Source organism: Bombina bombina, chromosome 1 (genome assembly GCF_027579735.1).
Source record: "Bombina bombina isolate aBomBom1 chromosome 1, aBomBom1.pri, whole genome shotgun sequence".
NCBI lineage: Eukaryota > Metazoa > Chordata > Amphibia > Anura > Bombinatoridae > Bombina > Bombina bombina.
The window spans coordinates 1342595933-1342619482 of NC_069499.1; the positions used below are offsets into that span (position 1 = coordinate 1342595933).

At 35.9% G+C, this 23550-nt stretch overlaps 1 protein-coding gene across 1 annotated transcript in view; it reads right to left on the minus strand.

Moving 5' to 3' along the window:
• KATNB1 (katanin regulatory subunit B1) overlaps nt 1–23550 on the minus strand; it is a 347224-nt gene that overhangs the window by 321877 nt on the left and 1797 nt on the right. The window contains exons 2-5 of the mRNA XM_053719531.1: nt 19290–19455; nt 9544–9674; nt 9346–9463; nt 8983–9083 (exon numbers count right to left, since the gene is read on the minus strand). Of these exons, the coding sequence (XP_053575506.1) occupies nt 8983–9083; nt 9346–9463; nt 9544–9674; nt 19290–19329 (390 nt within the window). The 5' untranslated portion in view covers nt 19330–19455. The remainder of the gene's footprint in view (nt 1–8982; nt 9084–9345; nt 9464–9543; nt 9675–19289; nt 19456–23550) is intronic.

Here is a 23550-nt window from a genome sequence, read left to right on the forward strand (position 1 = left end):
AGTTTCCCAAACCTTAAAATGCCTATAAATACACCCCCCACCACACCCACAATTCAGTTTAACGAAATAGCCAAGAAGTGGGGTGATAAGAAAGGAGCGAAAGCATCAATAAGGTATTGGAATAATTGTGCTTTATACAAAAAAATCATAACCACCATAAAAAGGGTGGGTCTCATGGACTCTTGCCAATATGAAAGAAATGAATTTATCAGGTAAATTCTTACATAAATTATGTTTTCTTTCATGTAATTGGCAAGAGTCCATGAGCTAGTGTCGTATGGGATAGCAAATACCCAAGATGTGGAACTCCACGTAAGAGTCACTAGAGAGGGAGGGATAAAAATAAAGACAGCCAATTCCGCTGAAAAATTAATCCACAACCCAAATCAAAAGTTTTAATCTCAATAATGAAAAAAAACTGAAATTATAAGCAGAAGAATCAAACTGAAACAGCTGCCTGAAGTACTTTTCTACCAAAAACTACTTCTGAAGAAGAGAAAACATCAAAATGGTAGAATTTAGTAAAAGTATGCAAAGAAGACCAAGTTGCTGCTTTGCAAATCTGATCAACAGAAGCTTCATTCTTAAAAGCCCTGTAAGTAGAAACTGATCTAGTAGAATGAGCCGTAATCCTCGGAGGCGGGGATTTACCCGATTCCAAATAACCATGATGAATCAAAAGCTTTAACCAAGATGCCAAAGAAATGTCAGAAGCCTTCTGACCTTTCCTAGAACCAGAAAAGATAACAAATAGACTAGAAGTCTTTCTGAAATCTTTAGTAGCTTCATTATAATATTTCAAAGCTCTTTCCACATCCAAAGAATGTAAAGATCTCTCCAGAGAATTCTTAGGATTAGGACACAACGACGAGACAACAATTTCTCTACTAATGTTGTTGGAATTCACAACTTTAGGTAAAAATTTAAATGAAGTCCGCAAAACCGCCTTATCCTGATGAAAAAAAAAAATCAGAAAAGGAGACTCACAAGAAAGAGCAGATAATTCAGAAACTCTTCTAGCAGAAGAGATGGCCAAAAGGAACAATACTTTCCAAGAAAGTAATTTAATGTCCAGAGAATGCATAGGCTCAAACGGAGGAGCCTGTAAAGCCCTCAAAATCAAATTAAGACTCCAAGGAGGAGAGATTGACCTAATGACAGGCTTGATACGAACCAAAGCCTGTACAAAACAATGAATATCAGGAAGATTAGCAAGAACAGAAAGAGCAGATATTTGTCCTTTCAAAGAACTTGCAGACAAACCCTTATCCAAACCATCCTGAAGAAACTGTAAAATTCTAGGAATTCTAAAAGAATGCCAAGAGAATTTATGAGAAGAACACCAAGAAATGTAAGTCTTCCAAACTCGGTAATAAATCTTTCTAGACACAGATTTACGAGCCTGCAACATAGTATTAATCACTGAGTCAGAGAAACCTCTATGACTAAGCACTAAGCGTTCAATCTCCATACCTTCAAATTTAATGATTTGAGATCCTGATGGAAAAACGGACCTTGAGATAGAAGGTCTGGCCTTAACTGAAGTGGTCAAGGTTGGCAACTGGACATCCGAACAAGATCCGCATACCAAAACCTGTGTGGCCATGCTGAAACCACCAGCAGTACAAATGAACGCTCCATTATGATTTTGGAAATCACTCTTGGAAGAAGAACTAGAGGCGGAAAGATATAAGCAGGTTGATAACTCCAAGGAAGTGTCAACGCATTCACTGCTTCCACCTGAGGATCCCTGGACCTGGACAGATACCTGGGAAGTTTACCGTTTAGATGAGAAGCCATCAGATCTATTTCTGGAAACCCCCACATCTGAACAATCTGAAAAAACACATCTGGGTGAAGAGACCACTCTCCCGGATGTAAAGTCTGGCGACTGAGATAATCCGCTTCCCAATGGTCTATACCTGGTATATGGACCGCAGAAATTAGATCCAAGATACTTCTTTCATAGCTTGAGGACTGTAAGTCCCACTTTGATGATTGACATACGCCACGGTTGTGACATTGTCTGTCTGAAAACAAATAAACGATTCTCTCTTAAGAAGAGGCCAAAACTGAAGAGCTCTGAGAATCGCACGGAGTTCCAAAATATTGATTGGTAATCTCGCCTCTTGAGATTTCCAAACCCCCTGCGCTGTCAGAGATCCCCAGACAGCTCCCCAACCTGAAAGACTCGCATCTGTTGTGATCACAGTCCAGGCTTAACAAAAAAGAGAGGCCCCTTGAACTAAACGATGGTGATCTAACCGCCAAGTCAGAGATAGTCGAATATTGGGATTTAAGTATATTAATTGTGATATATTTGTATAATTCCTGCACCATTGGTTCAGCATACAAAGCTGAAGAGGTCTCATGTGAAAACGAGCAAAGGGGATCGTGTCCAATGCTGCAGTCATGAGACCTAAAACCTCCATGCACATAGCTACTGAAGGGAATGATTGAGACTGAAGGTTTCGACAAGCTGCAACCAATTTCAGACGTCTCTTGTCTGTTAGAGACAAAGTCATGGATACTGAATCTATTTGGAAACCTAAAAAAAGGTTACCCTTGTCTGAGGAATCAAAGAACTTTTTGGTAAATTGATCCTCCAACCATGTCTTTGAAGAAACACTAGTTGATTCGTGTGAGATTCTGCAGAACGTAAAGACTGAGCAAGTACCAAGATATCGTCCAAATAAGGAAACACCGCAATACCCCACTCTCTGATTACAGAGAGTAGGGCACCGAGAACCTTTGAAAAGATCCTTGGAGCTGTTGCTAGGCCAAAAGGAAGAGCAACAAATTGGTAATGCTTGTCTAGAAAAGAGAATCTCAGGAACTGATAGTGATCTGGATGAATCGGAATATGAAGATATGCATCCTGTAAGTCTATTGTAGACATATAATGCCCTTGCTGAACAAAATGCAGAATAGTCCTTAGTCACCATTTTGAATGTAGGTATTCTTACATAACGATTCAAAATTTTTAGATCCAGAACTGGTCTGAAAGAATTCTCCTTCTTTGGAACAATGAACAGATTTGAATAAAACCCCAGACCCCTGGCACAATTACCCCAGATAACTCCAGGTCTGAAACACACTTCAGGAAAGCTTGAGCCTTTACTGGGTTCACTGGAATGCGTGAGAGAAAGAAAATTCTCACAGGCAGTCTTACTTTGAAACCTATTCTGTACCCTTGAGAAATAATGTTCTGAATCCAATGATTTTGGATTGAATTGATCCAAACATCCTTGTAAAATCTTAGTCTGCCCCCTACCAGCTGTGCTGGAATGAGGGCCGCACCTTTATGCGGACTTGGGGGCCGATTTTGATTTTTTAAATGGCTTGGATTTATTCCAGACTGGAGAAGGCTTCCAATTGGAAACCGTTCCCTTAGGGGAAGGGTCAGGTTTCTGTTCCTTATTTTGACGAAAGGAATGAAAACGGTTAGCAGCCCTAAATTTACCCTTAGATTTTTTATCCTGAGACAAAAAAGCTCCCTTCCCCCCAGTGACAGTTGAAATAATAGAATCCAACTGAGAACCAAATAATTTATTACCTTGGAAAGAGAGATAGCAACGTCGATTTAGAAGTCATATCAGCATTCCAAGATTTAAGCCATAAAGCTCTTCTAGCTAATATAGCTAAAGACATATCTGACATCAATTCTAATGATATCAAAAATGGCATCACAAATGAAATTATTAGCATGTTGAATTAGCTTAACAATGCTATACACGTTATGATCTGGTACTTGTTGTGCTAAAGTTTCCAACCAAAAGGTGGAAGCAGCAGCAACATCAGCCAAAGAAATAGCAGGCCTAAGAAGATGACCTGAACATAAATAAGCCTTTCTTAGATAAGATTCAAGTTTCCTATCTAAAGGATCTTTAAAAGAAGTACTATCTGCCGTAGGAATAGTAGTACGTTTAGCAAGAGTAGAGATGGCCCCATCAACTTTGGGGATCTTTTCCCAAAACTCCAATCTATCAGTCGGCAAAGGATACAGTTTCTTAAACCTTGAAGGAGGAGTAAAAGAAGTACCCAGTCTATTCCATTCCCTAGAAATTACATCTGAAATAGCATCAGGAACTGGAAAAAACTCTGGAATAAGTACGTGAGGTTTAAAAACCGAATTTAAAAGTTTACTGGTTTTAATATCAAGAGGACTAGTCTCCTCCATATCTAATGCAATCAACACCTCTTTTAATAAGGAACGAATATACTCCATTTTAAATAAGTATGAAGATTTGTCAGTGTCAATATTTGAGGCAGAATCTTCTGAACCAGACAGATCCTCATCAGAGATAGATAAATCAGAATGCTGTCGGTCACTTAAAAATTCATCAATTTTATGAGAAGTTTTAAAAGACCTTTTACGTTTATTAGAAGGTGGTATGACAGACAAAGCCTTCTGAAGGGAATTAGAAACAAATTCTCTCACATTAACAGGAATATCCTGAGCATTAGATGTTGAAGGAACAACAGGTAATGGATTACTACTAATGGAAATAGTGTCTGCATTTGAAAGTTTATCATGACAACTAACACAAACTACAGCCGGAGGAACAGTTACCACAAGTTTACAACAAATGCACTTAGCTTTGGTAGAACCGACATCAGGAAGCAGGATTCCAATAGTAGATTCAGAGACAGGGTCAGATTGAGACATCTTGCAATATGTAATAGAAAAAAATAACATATAAAGCAAAATTAACAATTTCCTTATATGACAGTTTCAGGAATGGGAAAAAATGCAAACAAAATAAGCCTCTGGAAACCAGAAGCAAAATGAAATAAAGACTTAAATAATGTCAAAAATCTGGCGCCAAGTATGACACCCACAACTGACAAAATATTTTTTGGCGCCAAGAACGTCTGCAACAAACACGAGCGTCATAGATGACGCAACTACGTGAAAACTCTCGGCGCCAACTAAGACGCCGGAAATGACGAAATTACGTCAACAAACTTAATTCTCGCGCCAAAAAAGTCTGGCGCCAAGAATGAATAAATTATAGCATTTTGCGCTCCCGCGAGCCTAACAGCCTGCAATTTAGAAAAGAGTCAAATTGAAAAATTTCAGGTAAGAAAATTTTTTTTTTTTTTTTTTAATATGCATTTCCCGAAATGAAACTGACAGTCTGCAAGAAGGAAATATACTGATTAACCTGAATCATAGCAAATATAAGTACAAAACATATATTTAGAACTTTACATATAAAAGTGCCAAACCATAGCTGAGAGGGTCTTAAATAAATGAAAACATACTTAACTTACTTCACCACCTCCATAGGAGGCAAAGTTTGTAAAACTGAAATTGTGGGTGTGGTGGGGGGTGTATTTATAGGCATTTTAAGGTTTGGGAAACTTTGCCCCTCCTGGTAGGAATGTATATCCCATACGTCACTAGCTCATGGACTCTTGCCAATTACATGAAAGAAAACTCCCTTTGCCCCCAGTAACAGTTGAAATAATAAAATCCAACTTAGAACCAAATAAATTATTACCTTGGAAAGAAAGAGATAGTAATCTAGACTTAGATGTCATATCAGCATTCCAAGATTTAAGCCACAAAGCTCTTCTAGCCAAAATAGCTAAAGACATGGATCTAACATCAATTTTGATAATATCAAAAATGGCATCACAAATAAAATGATTAGCATGTTGCAGCAAGCTAACAATGCTAGATATCTCAGAATCCAATTCTTGTTGTGCTAAATTCTCCAACCAAAATGTTGAAGCAGCCGCAACATCAGCCAAAGAAATTGCAGGCCTGAGAAGATGACCTGAATATAAATAGGCTTTCCTTAGATAAGATTCAAGTTTCCTATCTAAAAGATCTTTAAAAGAAGTACTGTCTTCCATAGGAATAGTGGTACGTTTAGCAAGAGTAGAAATAGCCCCATCAACTTTGGGGATCTTTTCCCAAAACTCTATTGAAATTGCTGGCAAAGGATACAATTATTTTAAACCTTGAAGAAGGAATAAAAGAAGTACCCAGCTTATTCCATTCCTTAGAAATCATATCAGAAAAAGCATCAGGAAGGTTGTGAGTAACCACAGGAGGTTTAAAAACAGCATTTAAACGTTTACTAGTCTTAACGTCAAGAGGACTGGCTTCCTCAATATCCAAAGTAATTAACACTTCTTTTAAAAAGAAAGAATATACTCCATTTTAAATAAATAAGTAGATTTGTCAGTGTCAATATCTGAGGAAGGATCTTCTGAATCTGATAGATCCTCATCAGAGGAGGATAAATCATTATGTTGTCGGTCATTTGAAATTTCATCAACTTTATGAGAAGTTTTAAAAGACCTTTTACGTTTATTAGAAGGCGGAAATGCAGACAAAGCCTTCTGAATAGAATCAGTAACAAATTCATAGGTATATCATGTACATCAGAAGTTGAAGGAAATGCAACCGGCAATGTACTATTACTGATGGACACACTATCTGCATGTAAAAAAGTTTATCATGACAACTATTACAAATTTCCACAATCTTACAACAAATGCACTTAGCTTTGGTAGAACCGATGTCAGGCAGCAAAGTTCCAACAGATACTTCTGAGACAGGATCAGATTGAGACATCTTGCAAAATATAAAAGAAAAAAACAACATATAAAGCAAAATGATCAATTTCCTTATATGACAGTTTTAGGAATGGGAAAAAAATGCAAAAAGCATAGCCCTCTGACATAGAGAAAAGCAAGAGGCAAAAAGCAATGTAACTGAAAATTGTTTGGCGCAAACAACATCCGGAAATGACACACTCGCGTCACTTACGACACAACCATGTGTAAAGACTCGGCATCAACTACGACGCCGGAAATGACGAACTTTCGTCAACGAACGTACTTTTGCGCCAAAAAATTCTCATACCAAGAATGACGCAATAAAGTCTAGCATTTGGCGCACCCGAGGGCCTAATACTGCCCGCAATCTGCAAGAAAAATGTAGTCAATTTTTTTAAAAAAAAGACACTAAACCTCAGGTAAGAAAAATATTTCTTATATTTCTTTAAAAAAATGTTTATTTTCCCCAAATATGAAACTGACAGTCTGCACAAGGAAATACATGAACCTGACTTATGGCAAATATAAGTACAATACATAAATTTAGAACTTTATATAAATGCATAAAGTGCCAAACCATAGCTGGGGTGTCTTAAGTAATAAAAAACACACTTACCAAAAAGACACCCATCCACATAAAGCAGATAGCCAAACCAGTACTGAAACAGTTATTAGTAGAGGTAATGGTATATGAGAGTATATCGTCGATCTGAAAAGGGAGGTAGGAGATGAATCTCTACGACCGATAGAGAACCTATGAAATAGATCCCAGTTAGGAAAATCATTGCATTCAATAGGTGATACTCCCTTCACATCCCTCTGACATTCGCTGTACTCTTAGAGGAATCAGGCTTCAAAATGCTGAGAAGCGCATGTCAACATAGAAATCTAGCACAAAAAACTTACTTCACCACCTCCATAGGAGGCAAAGTTTGTAAAACTAAATTGAGGGTGTGATGAGGGGTGTATTTATAGGCATTTTGAGGTTTGGGAAACTTTGCCCCTCCTGGTAGGATTGTATATCCCATACGTCACTAGCTCATGGACTCTTGCCAATTACATGAAAGAAATGTACTTTTGCAATGTCTTTTTAAGAAATTGTTGATTATTCAGTTCTACTGTATATGGCTTGGACACTATGGCCTATCATTGGCTGTAGAGGCTGCAGTCTAGTTTTGAGGGGAAGAAAAAACTGATCTGTATAAATATCAATGCTGCAAATACAATATTAAAACATGACTATTTTAAATACCAGCCTGTATGCTTTCAGGGACATTAAAGGAATTACTTATCACTTTAATGTCCCTAAACTTACCCCACCTCCCTAAAATGCTGGGGGTGGGGGGTTAATTTGTTGTTGCTTTTCTTTAAATAAGAAACAGACAAACATGAAATATAACACAAAAGGTACTGAAATATCACAATTTATAACAATTTGGACATTATATGGTCTAGCTTATTATACTTTTTTTTCTTGCTATTCAAAGGAATAATGCTACTTAAAAATAAAGACCATGTGTTAAACACCCACAAACCCTCTCTCAAGCAGCTCAAAAAAAATTTTAAAAAAAAATGTATAGCACCCGTAACCTTTCATACACACAAACCTCAACACATACACATAAAACCTCAAAAGACACAACCCAGAAGGGGCACCTCCTTTAAATTAAAAATATGCAAACTGTGCACATGGGTCACTGCTACCGCAGCGGTGACTAAAATTAACAATGTGCAATGTTTTGTTTTTTAAATTATATAAATTGTGGTTATTGCACTAAAAAGGAGGAAGAATACTAACACTTAAAAGCCACAGTAGCCGGGTGGGTGCAGTGTAATATTTTCTAATATTAAAGCACAAATTAACTGCATAATTTTACATAAATGTATTTAATGATTATCTGTGAGATATATCTCTCTCATTATATATATATATATATATATATATATATATATATATATATATATATATATATATATATATATATATATATATATATATATATATATATATATATATATATATATATATATACATACATACATACATACATATATACATATACACACACACACACACATATATACATACACAAATATATATTACACACACACACAGTGTTCTGTATTTAATGGGCAAACCACCAGGCTAAAAGTTAAGACAGTATTAAGTCAATAATTGTTTTCAATTTATTTGCACAAATTATTAACATTAAATCAATGTATATTAAAATTATGCAATTAACTTGAGCTTTTTAGACAGCTCAATAACGATTATAAATAACAGATAATTGTATAATATTGTGAAGTATTACTCTACCTCCACCGGCAACTTCATGCCACACACACACTAATTTAAAAATGTACATCATTAGTTTTATGGGACCATTTGCCTTGTTCTAAAGTTACCTTGATATTTGTGTCTATGGAGCCAGATGCCACATACTCCCCATGTGGATGAAAGTCCAGACTGCAAATGTTTGCTTTATGTCCCATTAATGTTCTCAGACCTGAAAGAGAAAAATTGTGACATGAACACCATCTTCATAGTCTATAATTCTGTATTCATCACACAGTATTTTACTGAGAATACAACCACACTTTGAAGATAAATGTTTCTACACACTACCATAAATGATAACATTTCTTTTGTTTTAGCAATCAAAAGGTTTCCAATTAAAAATTAAAACAAGTTCACATCCAATCCCAAAAAAGAAGGTCTGAAGCATAGATTTTTTGACCCTCACCCAACCATGGGCATCAATCACTTACTCTTGGCAGCTTCCAAGTCCCATACCCGCAGGGACCCAGACTGTGATCCAGCCACTATCAGCTGTTCAGAGGAGTTAAAGCACATGCTCTCCACTGGAGACGTATGTCCTGTGAGACTCTGCAAGAAGAAAAATGAACTTAGTAATGGACAGGGCTATGATGGAGAAGGCAGAGTAGAAACTGGATAAAGGATCTCACCATAATGCAGTTGGGTTTGTTAACGGACCACAAATTGACACGACAGTCTTCGCCTCCTGTGGCCATGAGACGACCTGAACTTTTTCCCAAAGCCAAAGCAGATACATTGCTGGCATGGGCAACAATTTCTTCTAGAAGATTAATGTAAAGAAGAGTTAGATGCAAAACGCATAATCACAGCACAATACATACTGATCAAGACAAATCTCTCTACATAAAACGGATTAAATATCCCTGACAAAACACAGGGAAGAGAAATCAAAGAATCTGCATAATCACTCAACTTGCCACATTACCAATAAAACAAGCAGCATTAGTATGGATATGTGAACATTGCTCCGTGGTTTGTTTGTTTTTTAAACACTACTGTCTCAAAATCTTTCCGCTGTGATGACTGAAAGCAGACACTGCCCTATAGGGAGTGCATTAAAAGCATACTTGTTCAGTGTTTATTCTTGACAACTGGAAACAGACCAAAGTTTAAAGATTATCCATTTGGGTGAGCAGGAGCAAGTCAATTAGCAGCTTAGGCTATTAGATATCCGCAAACAGGGATACCCCAAAATTCATGCAAAAAGGTGCCATGCTTCATACACCCACTGTATACAGTTTGTATAAAGCATGTGAAGTAAAGAGATACCTTGTGGCCCCCAAACCTTAAGTTAGGCAAGACTGAAGTAAATGGTTCCACCAACTGTGGCGACTAGAGGTGCCAGAGGATAAACACAACATTTAAACATTACTGAAATACCATTCATGATACATCATGGCATTATTTATGTAATGTGCATTATGGCAGCTATTTCTGTAGTAAAATCCTTAAAGGGACAATCTAGTCCAAAATAAACTTTCATGATTCAGATAGGGAATGTAATATTAAACAACTTTCCAATTTACTTTTATCACCAATTTTGTTTTGTACTCTTGGTATTCTTAGTTGAAAGCTAAACCTAGGAAGGCTCATATGCTAATTTCTTACCTTGAAGGTCGCCTCTTATCTGAATGCATTTTAACAGTTTTTCACCAATAGAGGGCATTAGTTCATCTGTCATATAGATAGCATTGTGCTCACACACGTGGCATTACCTAGGAGTCAGCACTAATTGGCTAAAATGCAAGTCTGTCAAAATAACTTAAATAAGGGGGCAGTTTTCAGAGGCTTAGACACAGGGTAATCACAGAGTGTATTAATATAACTGTGTTGGTTTTGCAAAACTGGGGAATGGGTAATAAAGGGATTATCTATCTTTTAAATCATTACAAATTGTGGTGTAGTGTAGACTTTAAACCTATCTAGCTAAAATGAACTCTATTCTTTACCTACTTCACATGATGAATGTGAGTTTTAGAGCAACATGGCAAAACAAGGACTAATATATATATACTAGTCCTAAAGCCCGTTCACACGGGCCGTGTTGTGTTATATTTAATCTCTCTCTCTCTCCTGTGAGCCTCCACATGCCGGTCCTCGCGCTGCTTTGTTTTTGCGATCAGCTGTGCTGCCGGGTCCTCGCGCTGCTGTCGGGTGGGTGCGCGTGCGATCAGCTGCAAGAGTTTGTCTGAACTGCGCATGACGGCTTCAGACAAACTCTTGTCTTTTATAATATAGGATATATACTCCAAGTAAGTGCACTCTCACTCGCCAACCCTAACATAGACCAGGGTGCTTAGCAGGATATTCAGTCAAGATAAGGATAAGCACTCACTGGATTTAAGTACAATAACTATTTATTGGTAGTGACGTTTCGGGGCATTCACCCCTTCCTCAGGTCTGAATGCCCCGAAACGTCACTACCAATAAATAGTTATTGTACTTAAATCCAGTGAGTGCTTATCCTTATCTTGAATATATATATATATATATATATATATATATATATATATATATATATATATATATATATATATATATATATATATATATATATATATATATATATATATATATATATATATATATACATACACAAAGAAAGAATTGTTCACTTCACAGCGCTAATCTCACCAGATATCGTGTACTATTACGGTACACCTAATGTAACAAATTTAATTGCATAAATGTATTCAAACAATGATTCCGTAAACAGTGTACATCGCTATAATGTATATATACACTAGGAGAGTGATCCGTCTAATTAAGTATTTTGCTGTTAATGTTATGTGGATAATAGAAAGAGAAAATCTATAGTTCACAAATATGTTGATCGAGTCTATAACATGCAAGATTTGTTCTATCTTCGGAAAGTAAGTGATCAACCTTGCAAGCGTGAAATTACAGCAATCCCCAGAATGGTTTCACAGGCTACTCACAGTAGGTGACCTCAATCAAATGAGGTAAGGAACGGGCGTTGTTAATGTGTCCGGTCCCAGCACTGATTCTCAAGTAGCGGGCTTGGGGTCCTAAGTGTTGTCCCTTGAAGATTCTCTGTTTGTCCGGTACTCCAATGTTGTTGTCCGCAACCGGTCTGGATGTCTTTAATAACTCCAACGTTTTATGTAAAGGGAACAAACACGGCACATAGCATAATACTGTTTTAAAAATAATACAAATTTATTTGCAGCACAAAAATGGTACTCACAAACGGGACCTCAGTTTATATGAGGTATCAATATAGCATCGCAATAAAAAGGACAGTCGTCCCACACTATGATAAAAAGATTCCACTTCGATCGTAAGTGTTAAGCATAAAAAATCTATAAGGATGAGCAGCCAGATTCAACACTCAGCCTTACGCGTTTCAAAGTTTAAAACTTCTTCCTCAGAGGCATTGTTGAATCTGGTCTGTTGTAGCCATTTTAAAAACTCCCGCTTAGCGGGGAGGGTGGGTGTGTGAACCGGCTGCTCATTCATTGGTCCATTATGTTACACCCCTGTTATCATCCGGGGTATTGTTCAGTGTAAATACAATCGTACACGGCTTAAGATCGAATAATTTTGTTGTGACGTTGTTTGGGAATATCTAATATAATGTACTGTGGATCTAGCCATAAATACATTTATTATAATTAAATGTTTTGTGTTCAAATGTATCGTATATTAGAACCGGAGCCTATATTAGAACCCGAGCCTTCATGTATATACAAATAATTAAAGGGACTCTTGTGATATTCTGGAGAATCAATTGTCTAATCAGGCATCTAATTTTTTCTATCACTATAATTATTTGTTAGAATACTACAGTGTCTCAAAAGGTGTTTTGCTTGCGTTGATATATATAAAAAACTCTAAACAGAATTAATTTCCTCCTTATTTGAGCGAGGATGGATGAAAGTAATCTCTTCTCCTCAATTGACTCACTTGAAAGGGGGATTTGTTTAACAAATTATAATGCCAGTAGTTTTGAACAGTAAAAAACCCTTATATGTTGTCTATTTTCATTAGTTATATACAATGATTGTATGTTATCTATATCATTTGTAATTGGTCTCCAAAGATTTTGTGGATACTTTAGTTTGTTTTGTTTTTACCTCAAACATAATCTGTAAGTATCATATAAGTAAATATATATATATGTATATATGGGAGACAGTCCCTAAACCGTAATTTCTAAAATATAAAGTATATAAGAAAAAATTATTATTATTATTCTGTATATGTATCCATACACCCACATCTGTATATGAGTGAAAGAATACATATATCTATATACAAACCAGCAGCAATGCTGCATATACTTTTTATGGACCCTGAATTAATATATTCCATAAATTCTAATGTTTGATGTTATAGAAATGCTACAATATCTACATCTTTATTGAGTCCTCCTGGATGCAAGGTGTTAAAAGCATGTATCCAGTATGTTTCTCTTTGTCTTAGTACTCTGACTCTATCACCCCCACTCTGGTTTTGTGGGATATGTTCAAGGATCGTTCCTTTTAGACATTTTGGATCCTTCTGATGGTGTTTACGATAGTGGTCTGAAAGGTTATGTCCTGTGAAACCAGCTTCAATATTTTTTTATGTGCTCTAATAATCTAGTTTTATAGACTCTTTTGGACCTCCCGATGTACTGGAGTCCACAGCTGCATTCTAATAGATAAACACAAAACTCACTTTTACAGTTCGTTAGAGTGTTTATTTTGCAGCTTTTATTATTAGATTTAGATTGGACCACATGTGTTGGTTTGTTCTTATTATATGCATGTACACAGCCTTCGCAATTTTTGCGGTTGCATTTATAAAACCCTTGGCTGTTACTTTCCAACCAGGTTTTTTGATGATTTTTCTTTTTAAGTTTGCTGGGGGCAAGAATGTTTTTTAAAGATTTATTTTTTCTGAAAGTTACTGTAGGACAGTCCCCTAAATTCTTCTTTAAGAACTTGTCCTGTTTTAGGACCGGCCAATGTTTTTTTAAAATTTGTTTAATTTCATGGGAGGCCTCATTGTATGTAGTAATGAAACCTGGATCTCTTGTTCTTCTCTTAGTATTCTTAATATTTTCTATACTCTTAATTTCTCGTATTCCATCCTGATTTTTTAATAAAAGATCTTCCCTATTTAAATCTCTAGCCTTTGTATATGCTGTATCTATGATCTTTGCATTATAGTTTTTACTTATAAATTGCTGTTTTAGTAGAATAGATTCCTTATCATAGTCTTCCAATTTCGAGCAGTTTCTTCTCAGTCTCTGAAACTGACCGAAGGGGATATTCTGAACCCAAGACTTATGATGTCCACTGTCAGCAGGAAGGTAACCGTTACTATCGGTTTCTTTTCTGTAACGGTTACCTTCCTGCTGACAGTGGACATCATAAGTCTTGGGTTCAGAATATCCCCTTCGGTCAGTTTCAGAGACTGAGAAGAAACTGCTCGAAATTGGAAGACTATGATAAGGAATCTATTCTACTAAAACAGCAATTTATAAGTAAAAACTATAATGCAAAGATCATAGATACAGCATATACAAAGGCTAGAGATTTAAATAGGGAAGATCTTTTATTAAAAAATCAGGATGGAATACGAGAAATTAAGAGTATAGAAAATATTAAGAATACTAAGAGAAGAACAAGAGATCCAGGTTTCATTACTACATACAATGAGGCCTCCCATGAAATTAAACAAATTTTAAAAAAACATTGGCCGGTCCTAAAACAGGACAAGTTCTTAAAGAAGAATTTAGGGGACTGTCCTACAGTAACTTTCAGAAAAAATAAATCTTTAAAAAACATTCTTGCCCCCAGCAAACTTAAAAAGAAAAATCATCAAAAAACCTGGTTGGAAAGTAACAGCCAAGGGTTTTATAAATGCAACCGCAAAAATTGCGAAGGCTGTGTACATGCATATAATAAGAACAAACCAACACATGTGGTCCAATCTAAATCTAATAATAAAAGCTGCAAAATAAACACTCTAACGAACTGTAAAAGTGAGTTTTGTGTTTATCTATTAGAATGCAGCTGTGGACTCCAGTACATCGGGAGGTCCAAAAGAGTCTATAAAACTAGATTATTAGAGCACATAAAAAATATTGAAGCTGGTTTCACAGGACATAACCTTTCAGACCACTATCGTAAACACCATCAGAAGGATCCAAAATGTCTAAAAGGAACGATCCTTGAACATATCCCACAAAACCAGAGTGGGGGTGATAGAGTCAGAGTACTAAGACAAAGAGAAACATACTGGATACATGCTTTTAACACCTTGCATCCAGGAGGACTCAATAAAGATGTAGATATTGTAGCATTTCTATAACATCAAACATTAGAATTTATGGAATATATTAATTCAGGGTCCATAAAAAGTATATGCAGCATTGCTGCTGGTTTGTATATAGATATATGTATTCTTTCACTCATATACAGATGTGGGTGTATGGATACATATACAGAATAATAATAATAATTTTTTCTTATATACTTTATATTTTAGAAATTACGGTTTAGGGACTGTCTCCCATATATACATATATATATATATATTTACTTATATGATACTTACAGATTATGTTTGAGGTAAAAACAAAACAAACTAAAGTATCCACAAAATCTTTGGAGACCAATTACAAATGATATAGATAACATACAATCATTGTATATAACTAATGAAAATAGACAACATAAGGGTTTTTTACTGTTCAAAACTACTGGCATTATAATTTGTTAAACAAATCCCCCTTTCAAGTGAGTCAATTGAGGAGAAGAGATTACTTTCATCCATCCTCGCTCAAATAAGGAGGAAATTAATTCTGTTTAGAGTTTTTTATATATATCAACGCAAGCAAAACACCTTTTGAGACACTGTAGTATTCTAAAAAAATAATTATAGTGATAGAAAAAATTAGATGCCTGATTAGACAATTGATTCTCCAGAATATCACAAGAGTCCCTTTAATTATTTGTATATACATGAAGGCTCGGGTTCTAATATAGGCTCCGGTTCTAATATACGATACATTTGAACACAAAACATTTAATTATAATAAATGTATTTATGGCTAGATCCACAGTACATTATATTAGATATTCCCAAACAACGTCACAACAAAATTATTCGATCTTAAGCCGTGTACGATTGTATTTACACTGAACAATACCCCGGATGATAACAGGGGTGTAACATAATGGACCAATGAATGAGCAGCCGGTTCACACACCCACCCTCCCCGCTAAGCGGGAGTTTTTAAAATGGCTACAACAGACCAGATTCAACAATGCCTCTGAGGAAGAAGTTTTAAACTTTGAAACGCGTAAGGCTGAGTGTTGAATCTGGCTGCTCATCTTTATAGATTTTTTATGCTTAACACTTACGATCGAAGTGGAATCTTTTATCATAGTGTGGGATGACTGTCCTTTTTATTGCGATGCTATATTGATACCTCATATAAACTGAGGTCCCGTTTGTGAGTACCATTTTTGTGCTGCAAATAAATTTGTATTATTTTTAAAACAGTATTATGCTATGTGCCGTGTTTGTTCCCTTTACATAAAACGGAGTTATTAAAGACATCCAGACCGGTTGCGGACAACAACATTGGAGTACCGGACAAACAGAGAATCTTCAAGGGACAACACTTAGGACCCCAAGCCCGCTACTTGAGAATCAGTGCTGGGACCGGACACATTAACAACGCCCGTTCCTTACCTCATTTGATTGAGGTCACCTACTGTGAGTAGCCTGTGAAACCATTCTGGGGATTGCTGTAATTTTACGCTTGCAAGGTTGATCACTTACTTTCCGAAGATAGAACAAATCTTGCATGTTATAGACTCGATCAACATATTTGTGAACTATAGATTTTCTCTTTCTATTATCCACATAACATTAACAGCAAAATACTTAATTAGACGGATCACTCTCCTAGTGTATATATACATTATAGCGATGTACACTGTTTACGGAATCATTGTTTGAATACATTTATGCAATTAAATTTGTTACATTAGGTGTACCGTAATAGTACACGATATCTGGTGAGATTAGCGCTGTGAAGTGAACAATTCTTTCTTTGCTTATAAAATTCGGTTTGTTCATTTGCAAGGGTAGTGTGACCATACTGCTCTGTTCACCCCAGCTGCTTATCTCGTTTAGGTGTTAATACAATTTTTGCGCCTCCAGTGTGACCTATACCTAGGTACAGCTCACATCACAAAAACCCTTTCTTTACTGATATATATATATATATATATATATATATATATATATATATATATATATAGTGTATTTTTATTGATGCAAATATAGTACAATACATTCATTCAAATGTATACATAACCATCCTTTGTGTCAATGTCTATTAATTCCAGATTATTTACATCTTTTCTCCCTTACTCAACCTTCCCTTTCAAAAATGTGTCTAGTTCTTATACATGTAGGTAGAGGATTCTTTATATTTTTTCATATTCCTACAAATATGGTGTGTTCTTTATTTTAACTAATATTTACACAATGGTAAATTACAATTTTTAGATTTATTCTGTAGCACAATGCATCAATCATCAAGGCACATGATATCACATTTTTTTCCCTTTCATATAAAAGAAAAAAGTATTTAAACATGTTCACATTTTGCCTATGAGGATAAGTAAGAAGGACACAACTTACAAAGCTAGGAATTTAAAAAGCTTTTACATTACTTTTTATAGTAAAACAAAACTTGGCTAATTCAAAAATGGTTTATATATGTTTTTTTCAATTACGTAAATCCCCAACAAGCAGCACATAGTGTAACAAGTACCATTACAAGCTACAATAGCACAAACATATCTACGGATAAATTATATAGGCATCATCTTGCTAATTATCAAATAAAACAAAGGGATATTACAAGCAGATGTAAGCAAATGACAAGCAAATAGAGAGAGAAGAATAAATACACCGTTTTGTTAAAGTAGTGGTCGAAAAGCTTATTTTAAATTTAGAAGCCAGCAAACATATTAAGACAGGAGGTGGCAAATTTGTTTGAGAATTAAAAGCCACTCAAAGTGCCAAGAAACCAGTCATATCTTAAGAAGCCAAATAATGATTTCATTATATTTATTAAAGAAAAAGGCCATTGCTCATTGGTATTTTTAAAAGGGACATAATACTGAAATGTTTCAGATGTTTTCTATGCTCTGTCTAAAAGAAAATGTTTTAATTTATTTTTTAAATGTATGTTTCTGTACTGAACAAACTAACTTTCTGTAAAGTCCAAGGACTCGGGAGTACTCAAGCATACATTTCCTATTAGTTTCACTTTAAACAGCTTTTTATTAAATGTTTTCAAACAAAGAAATAAAAAAAACAAACATGATCTGTAGTGATTTGGCAGCAGAGGTTTGTGGGAATTGCAGTCCCAGGTATTGAATTGTATGGTACTGTAAACCTGGAGGGTGTCTTAAATTAATCCCTCTACCATAGGCATTTGTATACTACGTCACTTCCGGTGACGTTTTATCAGCTGGTGGAGGTTTGTGGCGCTCACTGCGCATGCGCTAGAGGCCCAAACTCCTTACATCAGCTGATGCGAAGATTCAAAGAATGATGTGGCACGCGCACGTTACTGGTTACAAAATCCCAATGAACGTGTTTGTTCATTGGATTTTGTAACCAGAAAGGGTCGCACAATATGTACACCGCGGTCAACTGTTACTAGTAAATACACACACCATGTACTAGTGACAATTTTCACATATTCACTGTTCATATATATATATATATATATATATATATATATATATATATATATATAGTGTTATATATATATATATATAACACTATATATATATATACTATATATATATATATATATATATATATATACTATATATAAATATATATATATACTATATATTCATATATCTTCATATATTATATATATAACACTATATAACAATGTCAGTACCGTTTCTGGTTACAAAATCCAATGACACGCCGCTTGTTCATTGGGATTTTGTAACCAGTAACGTGCGCGTGCCACATAATTCCTCATCAGCTGTTGTAAGGAGTTTGGGCCTCTAGCGCATGCGCAGTGAGCGCCACAAGCCTCCACCAGCTGACAAAGTGACGAGGTATACACATTCCTACGGGTAGAGGCATAACTTTAGAACAAGGGCAGTTAAAATCTGTAGTGGATTCCAAATGTACATACACACTTCACAAATAAGTTCAAAATCTTGTATCCAGCCACACACACTATAATCATAAATACACATATTTTGAAGCACTCAAAAGAAAATAGTTTCCTTTCGGTATTATCTTGCCAAAAAGACAGACTATTGTACAATGCTGGTAAGCAGACAATAGCATTAAACATAACACTTACGAAGCTTCCATGACGTTTTTGTTGCTCCTGGTGCTGCCATGTTGCAGTAAAATAGTTGTGGGATTAGCCCCAGTGGGGTTCCACCCCCCAGGAAACTCTGTTGAACACAGTAGACCCCACAGGACAGCTTGGCACTAGATGTTTACAGAACAGTGCTTTCCAGATTCTAGGAGTAAGAAAATGATATTGCATACATATTATTAGGATACAGCTCTGTGGGCAACACAAAATCTATATTTAGAAACCAAGACTAAAACCTTTTACACAAATCCTTAGAAATGCGCAAACTACAGCTCCATTTACCAAGAATGAGCTGATGAGAACCCTATAAAAAGCAGATCAGTAACAGGAGGAAGGAAGATGCAGAAAACAAACAAACGTTACATTACAGGTGTATCTGCAAGCACAATGTTCCCATATTAAGTAGGGGTATCTTTATTATGACATTAAACTATTAGTAAAACAGAGTAGTGAAATAGTGTGTGTGAGAGATCAGAAACAGTTTTAGCTTTGCTATATTTAACGTATTTATTTGGCAGATTCTCAATAAAGCTCTCTCAATGGTAAAGAGTGTTGAATGGATCCCCTTGCATTGTCTCTTTTACAGTAGTTTAGCCTGATTATCACCAAACATATATGTGACATTTATAGAGTTCTTATAGTTAGTGCTTCTAGAGGTGAAACTGAAAATCAGCAGCAGGTGGAATATCACAACATTCTCCTCCCTTTTACTGTTATAAAATTGAGTATCTAGCAACAGGTTCACAGAAAAGGGAAGAAAAAAATATTTTTATCACAGGTGGTATTGTCACAATGGATACAAGAAGAAGGCGGGAAAAACACTGTGGCCAAAACTGCAATTACAATTGGAACAAAAATAAAGGGCTATCCGGCTAGGCGCCAGTTGGAAAGCACGGCTATTGTCTAAGAGGTGGAACCCTCACCTCACAGCAAATAGCGTTCTGCCGTGGGCTACCTGAGCAGCTCAGTGCGACGAACGCTTCCAACAAATAAAGGAGCTTGCACAAACGCTAGTATTTACAATCACTTTAGAGACATGAAACCTAAAATTTGTATTTCACGTTTCAGATAGACCATGCAATTTAATCAACTTTCTAATTTACTTCTATTATCCAATTTCCCTTGTTTTCTTGGTATCCTTTAATGGATATGAAACCCAATTTTTTTTATTTTGTGATTCAGACATAGCATACCACTTTAAAAAAAGTTTCCAATTTACTTCTATTATGACATTTTCTTCGTTAGATAGGCATCTCGAGCACTAAATGGCAGGATAGAGTGCTGCCATCTAGTGCTGTTGCAAATGTATAGCATTCTTGTAAAACTGCTGCTATATGGTGCTCTCTAAATGAGCCAGCCCCTAAGCATACGTCCCTGCTTTTCAACAAAAAATTAAAAAAAAAAAAAAAGATAAAAGAAGTAAATGAGAATGTTGTTTAAAGTCGCATGCTCTATCTGGATCCTGAAAGTAAAATGTTGGGTTTTATATCCCTTTAAAAAGCAGGGGTGCTCGGGAGCTTGAAAGCGTCTGGAGCACTATACGGCAGGGAGTTTTGCAGGAGCTTTCCATTTGCAACAGAAATAGATGGCAGCATGATTTCCTGCCACATAGTGCTCCAGACACCAACCTACATTTCTCTTCAACAAAGAATGGGAACGATTTCATAGGAACTAAGCAAATTTGATAGAAGTAAATTAGAAACTTTTTTTTTTTTTTTTTTAATTGTATGCTCTGTATGAATCACAAACAAAAATGTTGCTTTATATCTCTTTAAACTTTGTTCAGAGCTAAAGACTGGTGTAAATGTTGGATATAACAAATGTATTGCAAAAGTAGTAGCTGTATAGGCTTAAGGCAAATGCAAGTAAAATATAATGACTCCAACAAAGAAACTTTAGGCATTTAGTCCTAGAGGAAAGGCTGAGAATGTTTAAAGGGACCCGACACCCAAATTTTGTATTTCACGATTCACACAGAGCATGCAATTTTAAACAACTTTACAATTTACTTCTATTATCAATATGTATTTGTTCTCTTGTTATCCTTTGTTGAAAAAGCAGCGAGGCAAGTTCAGGAGTGGGCACGTGTCTGCAGCACTACATACAGCAACAGTTTTGCAGCAATGCTATACATTAGCGACGAACTTGATTGGCTCATTCTATGCTAAAATAAGGGAGAACGTATAAATGCCTCAGTGCCGAAGGTTAGGATAAACTGGCATTAGCAGAACCATTAGAACATGTGGTCTTGCAGTTAAAGGGCCTTAATACTTGAAAAATGACGTGCTCTAATTTGTATGCGCATGCAATTTTAAGACTATTAAAGGGACAGTACACTGTAAAATTGTTTTTCCATAAATGTATTTTAAATGACTTGTTATACCAACTGCAGAATATAAAATATTTGAGAAATTGCATTTTCGGGTTTATTTGTGTATCTGAAGTAGCTAGTTTTGTGCTTTGAAACCACAGCCTATTACAATGGGTTGAGCTTCAGGTAATATCAGATCTCATTATGTTATCACTTTTATGTACACACACTTGCTTTCTTATCTTATATTTGTCTGGAACACCAAAGCTCAATAGATAGAGAGAACAATGGAAAATTATCATTTTATTACTTAACTATCATGCCCCCACTGTGGGTGTAATCTCTTCTGCTGGCTGTGTTTACTTTGGCTTGTCAATAGCATATACGCCAGTATCAAAACTTTCAGTATAGGTTGGGAAACCACAAGCTAAATCAGCTATTTCAAATGCTGAAATATGAGTAAAGGAGCTACTTGCAACCAATTTAATACACTCTAGCAGGTAAAATGGATCATTGGGAATAATTTAAAGGGGAAAAAGTTTTTGGGTGAACTGTCCCTTTAACCCTGGACTACTGTGTAAAGGGATTAAACACACGGTGGAAGTGCTGCTTGGAACGGTGGAGCACCAATAGTCCAGGGCAGCATTTCTACTGGGTGTTTTAACCCTTCGTCAGGTTAAACACACAGTAGTGTAGGGTTGATTGTCTTAAAGCGATATGAAATCCAAACATTTTTTTGTGATTCTGATTCAGCCAGAGCATACCATTTTAATAAAGTTCAAATTTACTCCTATTATTAAATCTGCTTCGTCCCTATGATATTCTGTGTTGAAGACATACCTAGGTAGGCATCTGGAGTACTGTGTGGCAGGAAATAGTGCTGCCATCTACTGCCCTTGCAAATGGATAACATTCTTGCAAAACCGTTGCAATACAGTGCTCCAGAAATGGGCCGGCTCCAAAGTATATGTATGCTTTTCAATAAGAGATGCCAAGAGAACGAAGAATGATTAATAATAGAACAAAATTTGAAAGTTGTTTAAAAAAAAAAAAAAAAGCATGCTCTATCTGAATCATGAAAGAACAAATATGGGTTTCATATCCCTTTAAAATGACATGATCTAACAAATCAGAGCATGTACTTTTTCAACTATTACAGCCCTTTAATGTTTTCTCTGATCTGAGTATGTGCTTTAAGGGTAGCAACACCAGCCACTAAACAGAAAAAAAATGACATTTTAAAAGGACATTAAACACCTTAAATTTGGGTGAAAATTGCACTTGCCCAACAATCCATAGGAGGTCAAAAAGCAAAGTCTGTAACCTGCAAATCAAGTCTGCAATAGGCAATTTGCGGCATTCTGAAAACCTAGATCACAGTTCTTGCTTATCGGCCTCTCTAGTGAGCGTAGGACAAAGCAGAATTATTAAATAACCATCTAAGAAATGGTTAATTTGCCAGGCATCATCTATAATAATAATAATAATAATAATAATAATAATAGGCCAAGTAGGTTTGTCCGACGCAGTCATGCGCAGTAGTGACTGAGCAAGACAAACATACCTGGCCTTAACCCCTTAACGACCAGCGCCAATGCGCAGTAGGAACTGCGAGAGAACGGTGCTGGTTGTTAAGCCCTTAAAGGGCCACTGTAAGTAAATATTTTCTATGCCTGTTACTAACTAACTACCCCAAATACGCTTTTTATCAATAGCATTTCATTAACCTATCCCTACCGTATATCAGAAATCTTGCCTGCAAATTTAATTGTTTTCCAAACCCACTCCGTGGGTATCCTTTGCTCTGTACCAATCCGTTTACAATACCTAGGTTTCAAAATGGCGCTTTAAACACAAAGTTATTGGTTTAAGTATTTTGAACACTCAGTGCTGAAAATAGTGGGCAGGATAACGTGACATCATCGGCGA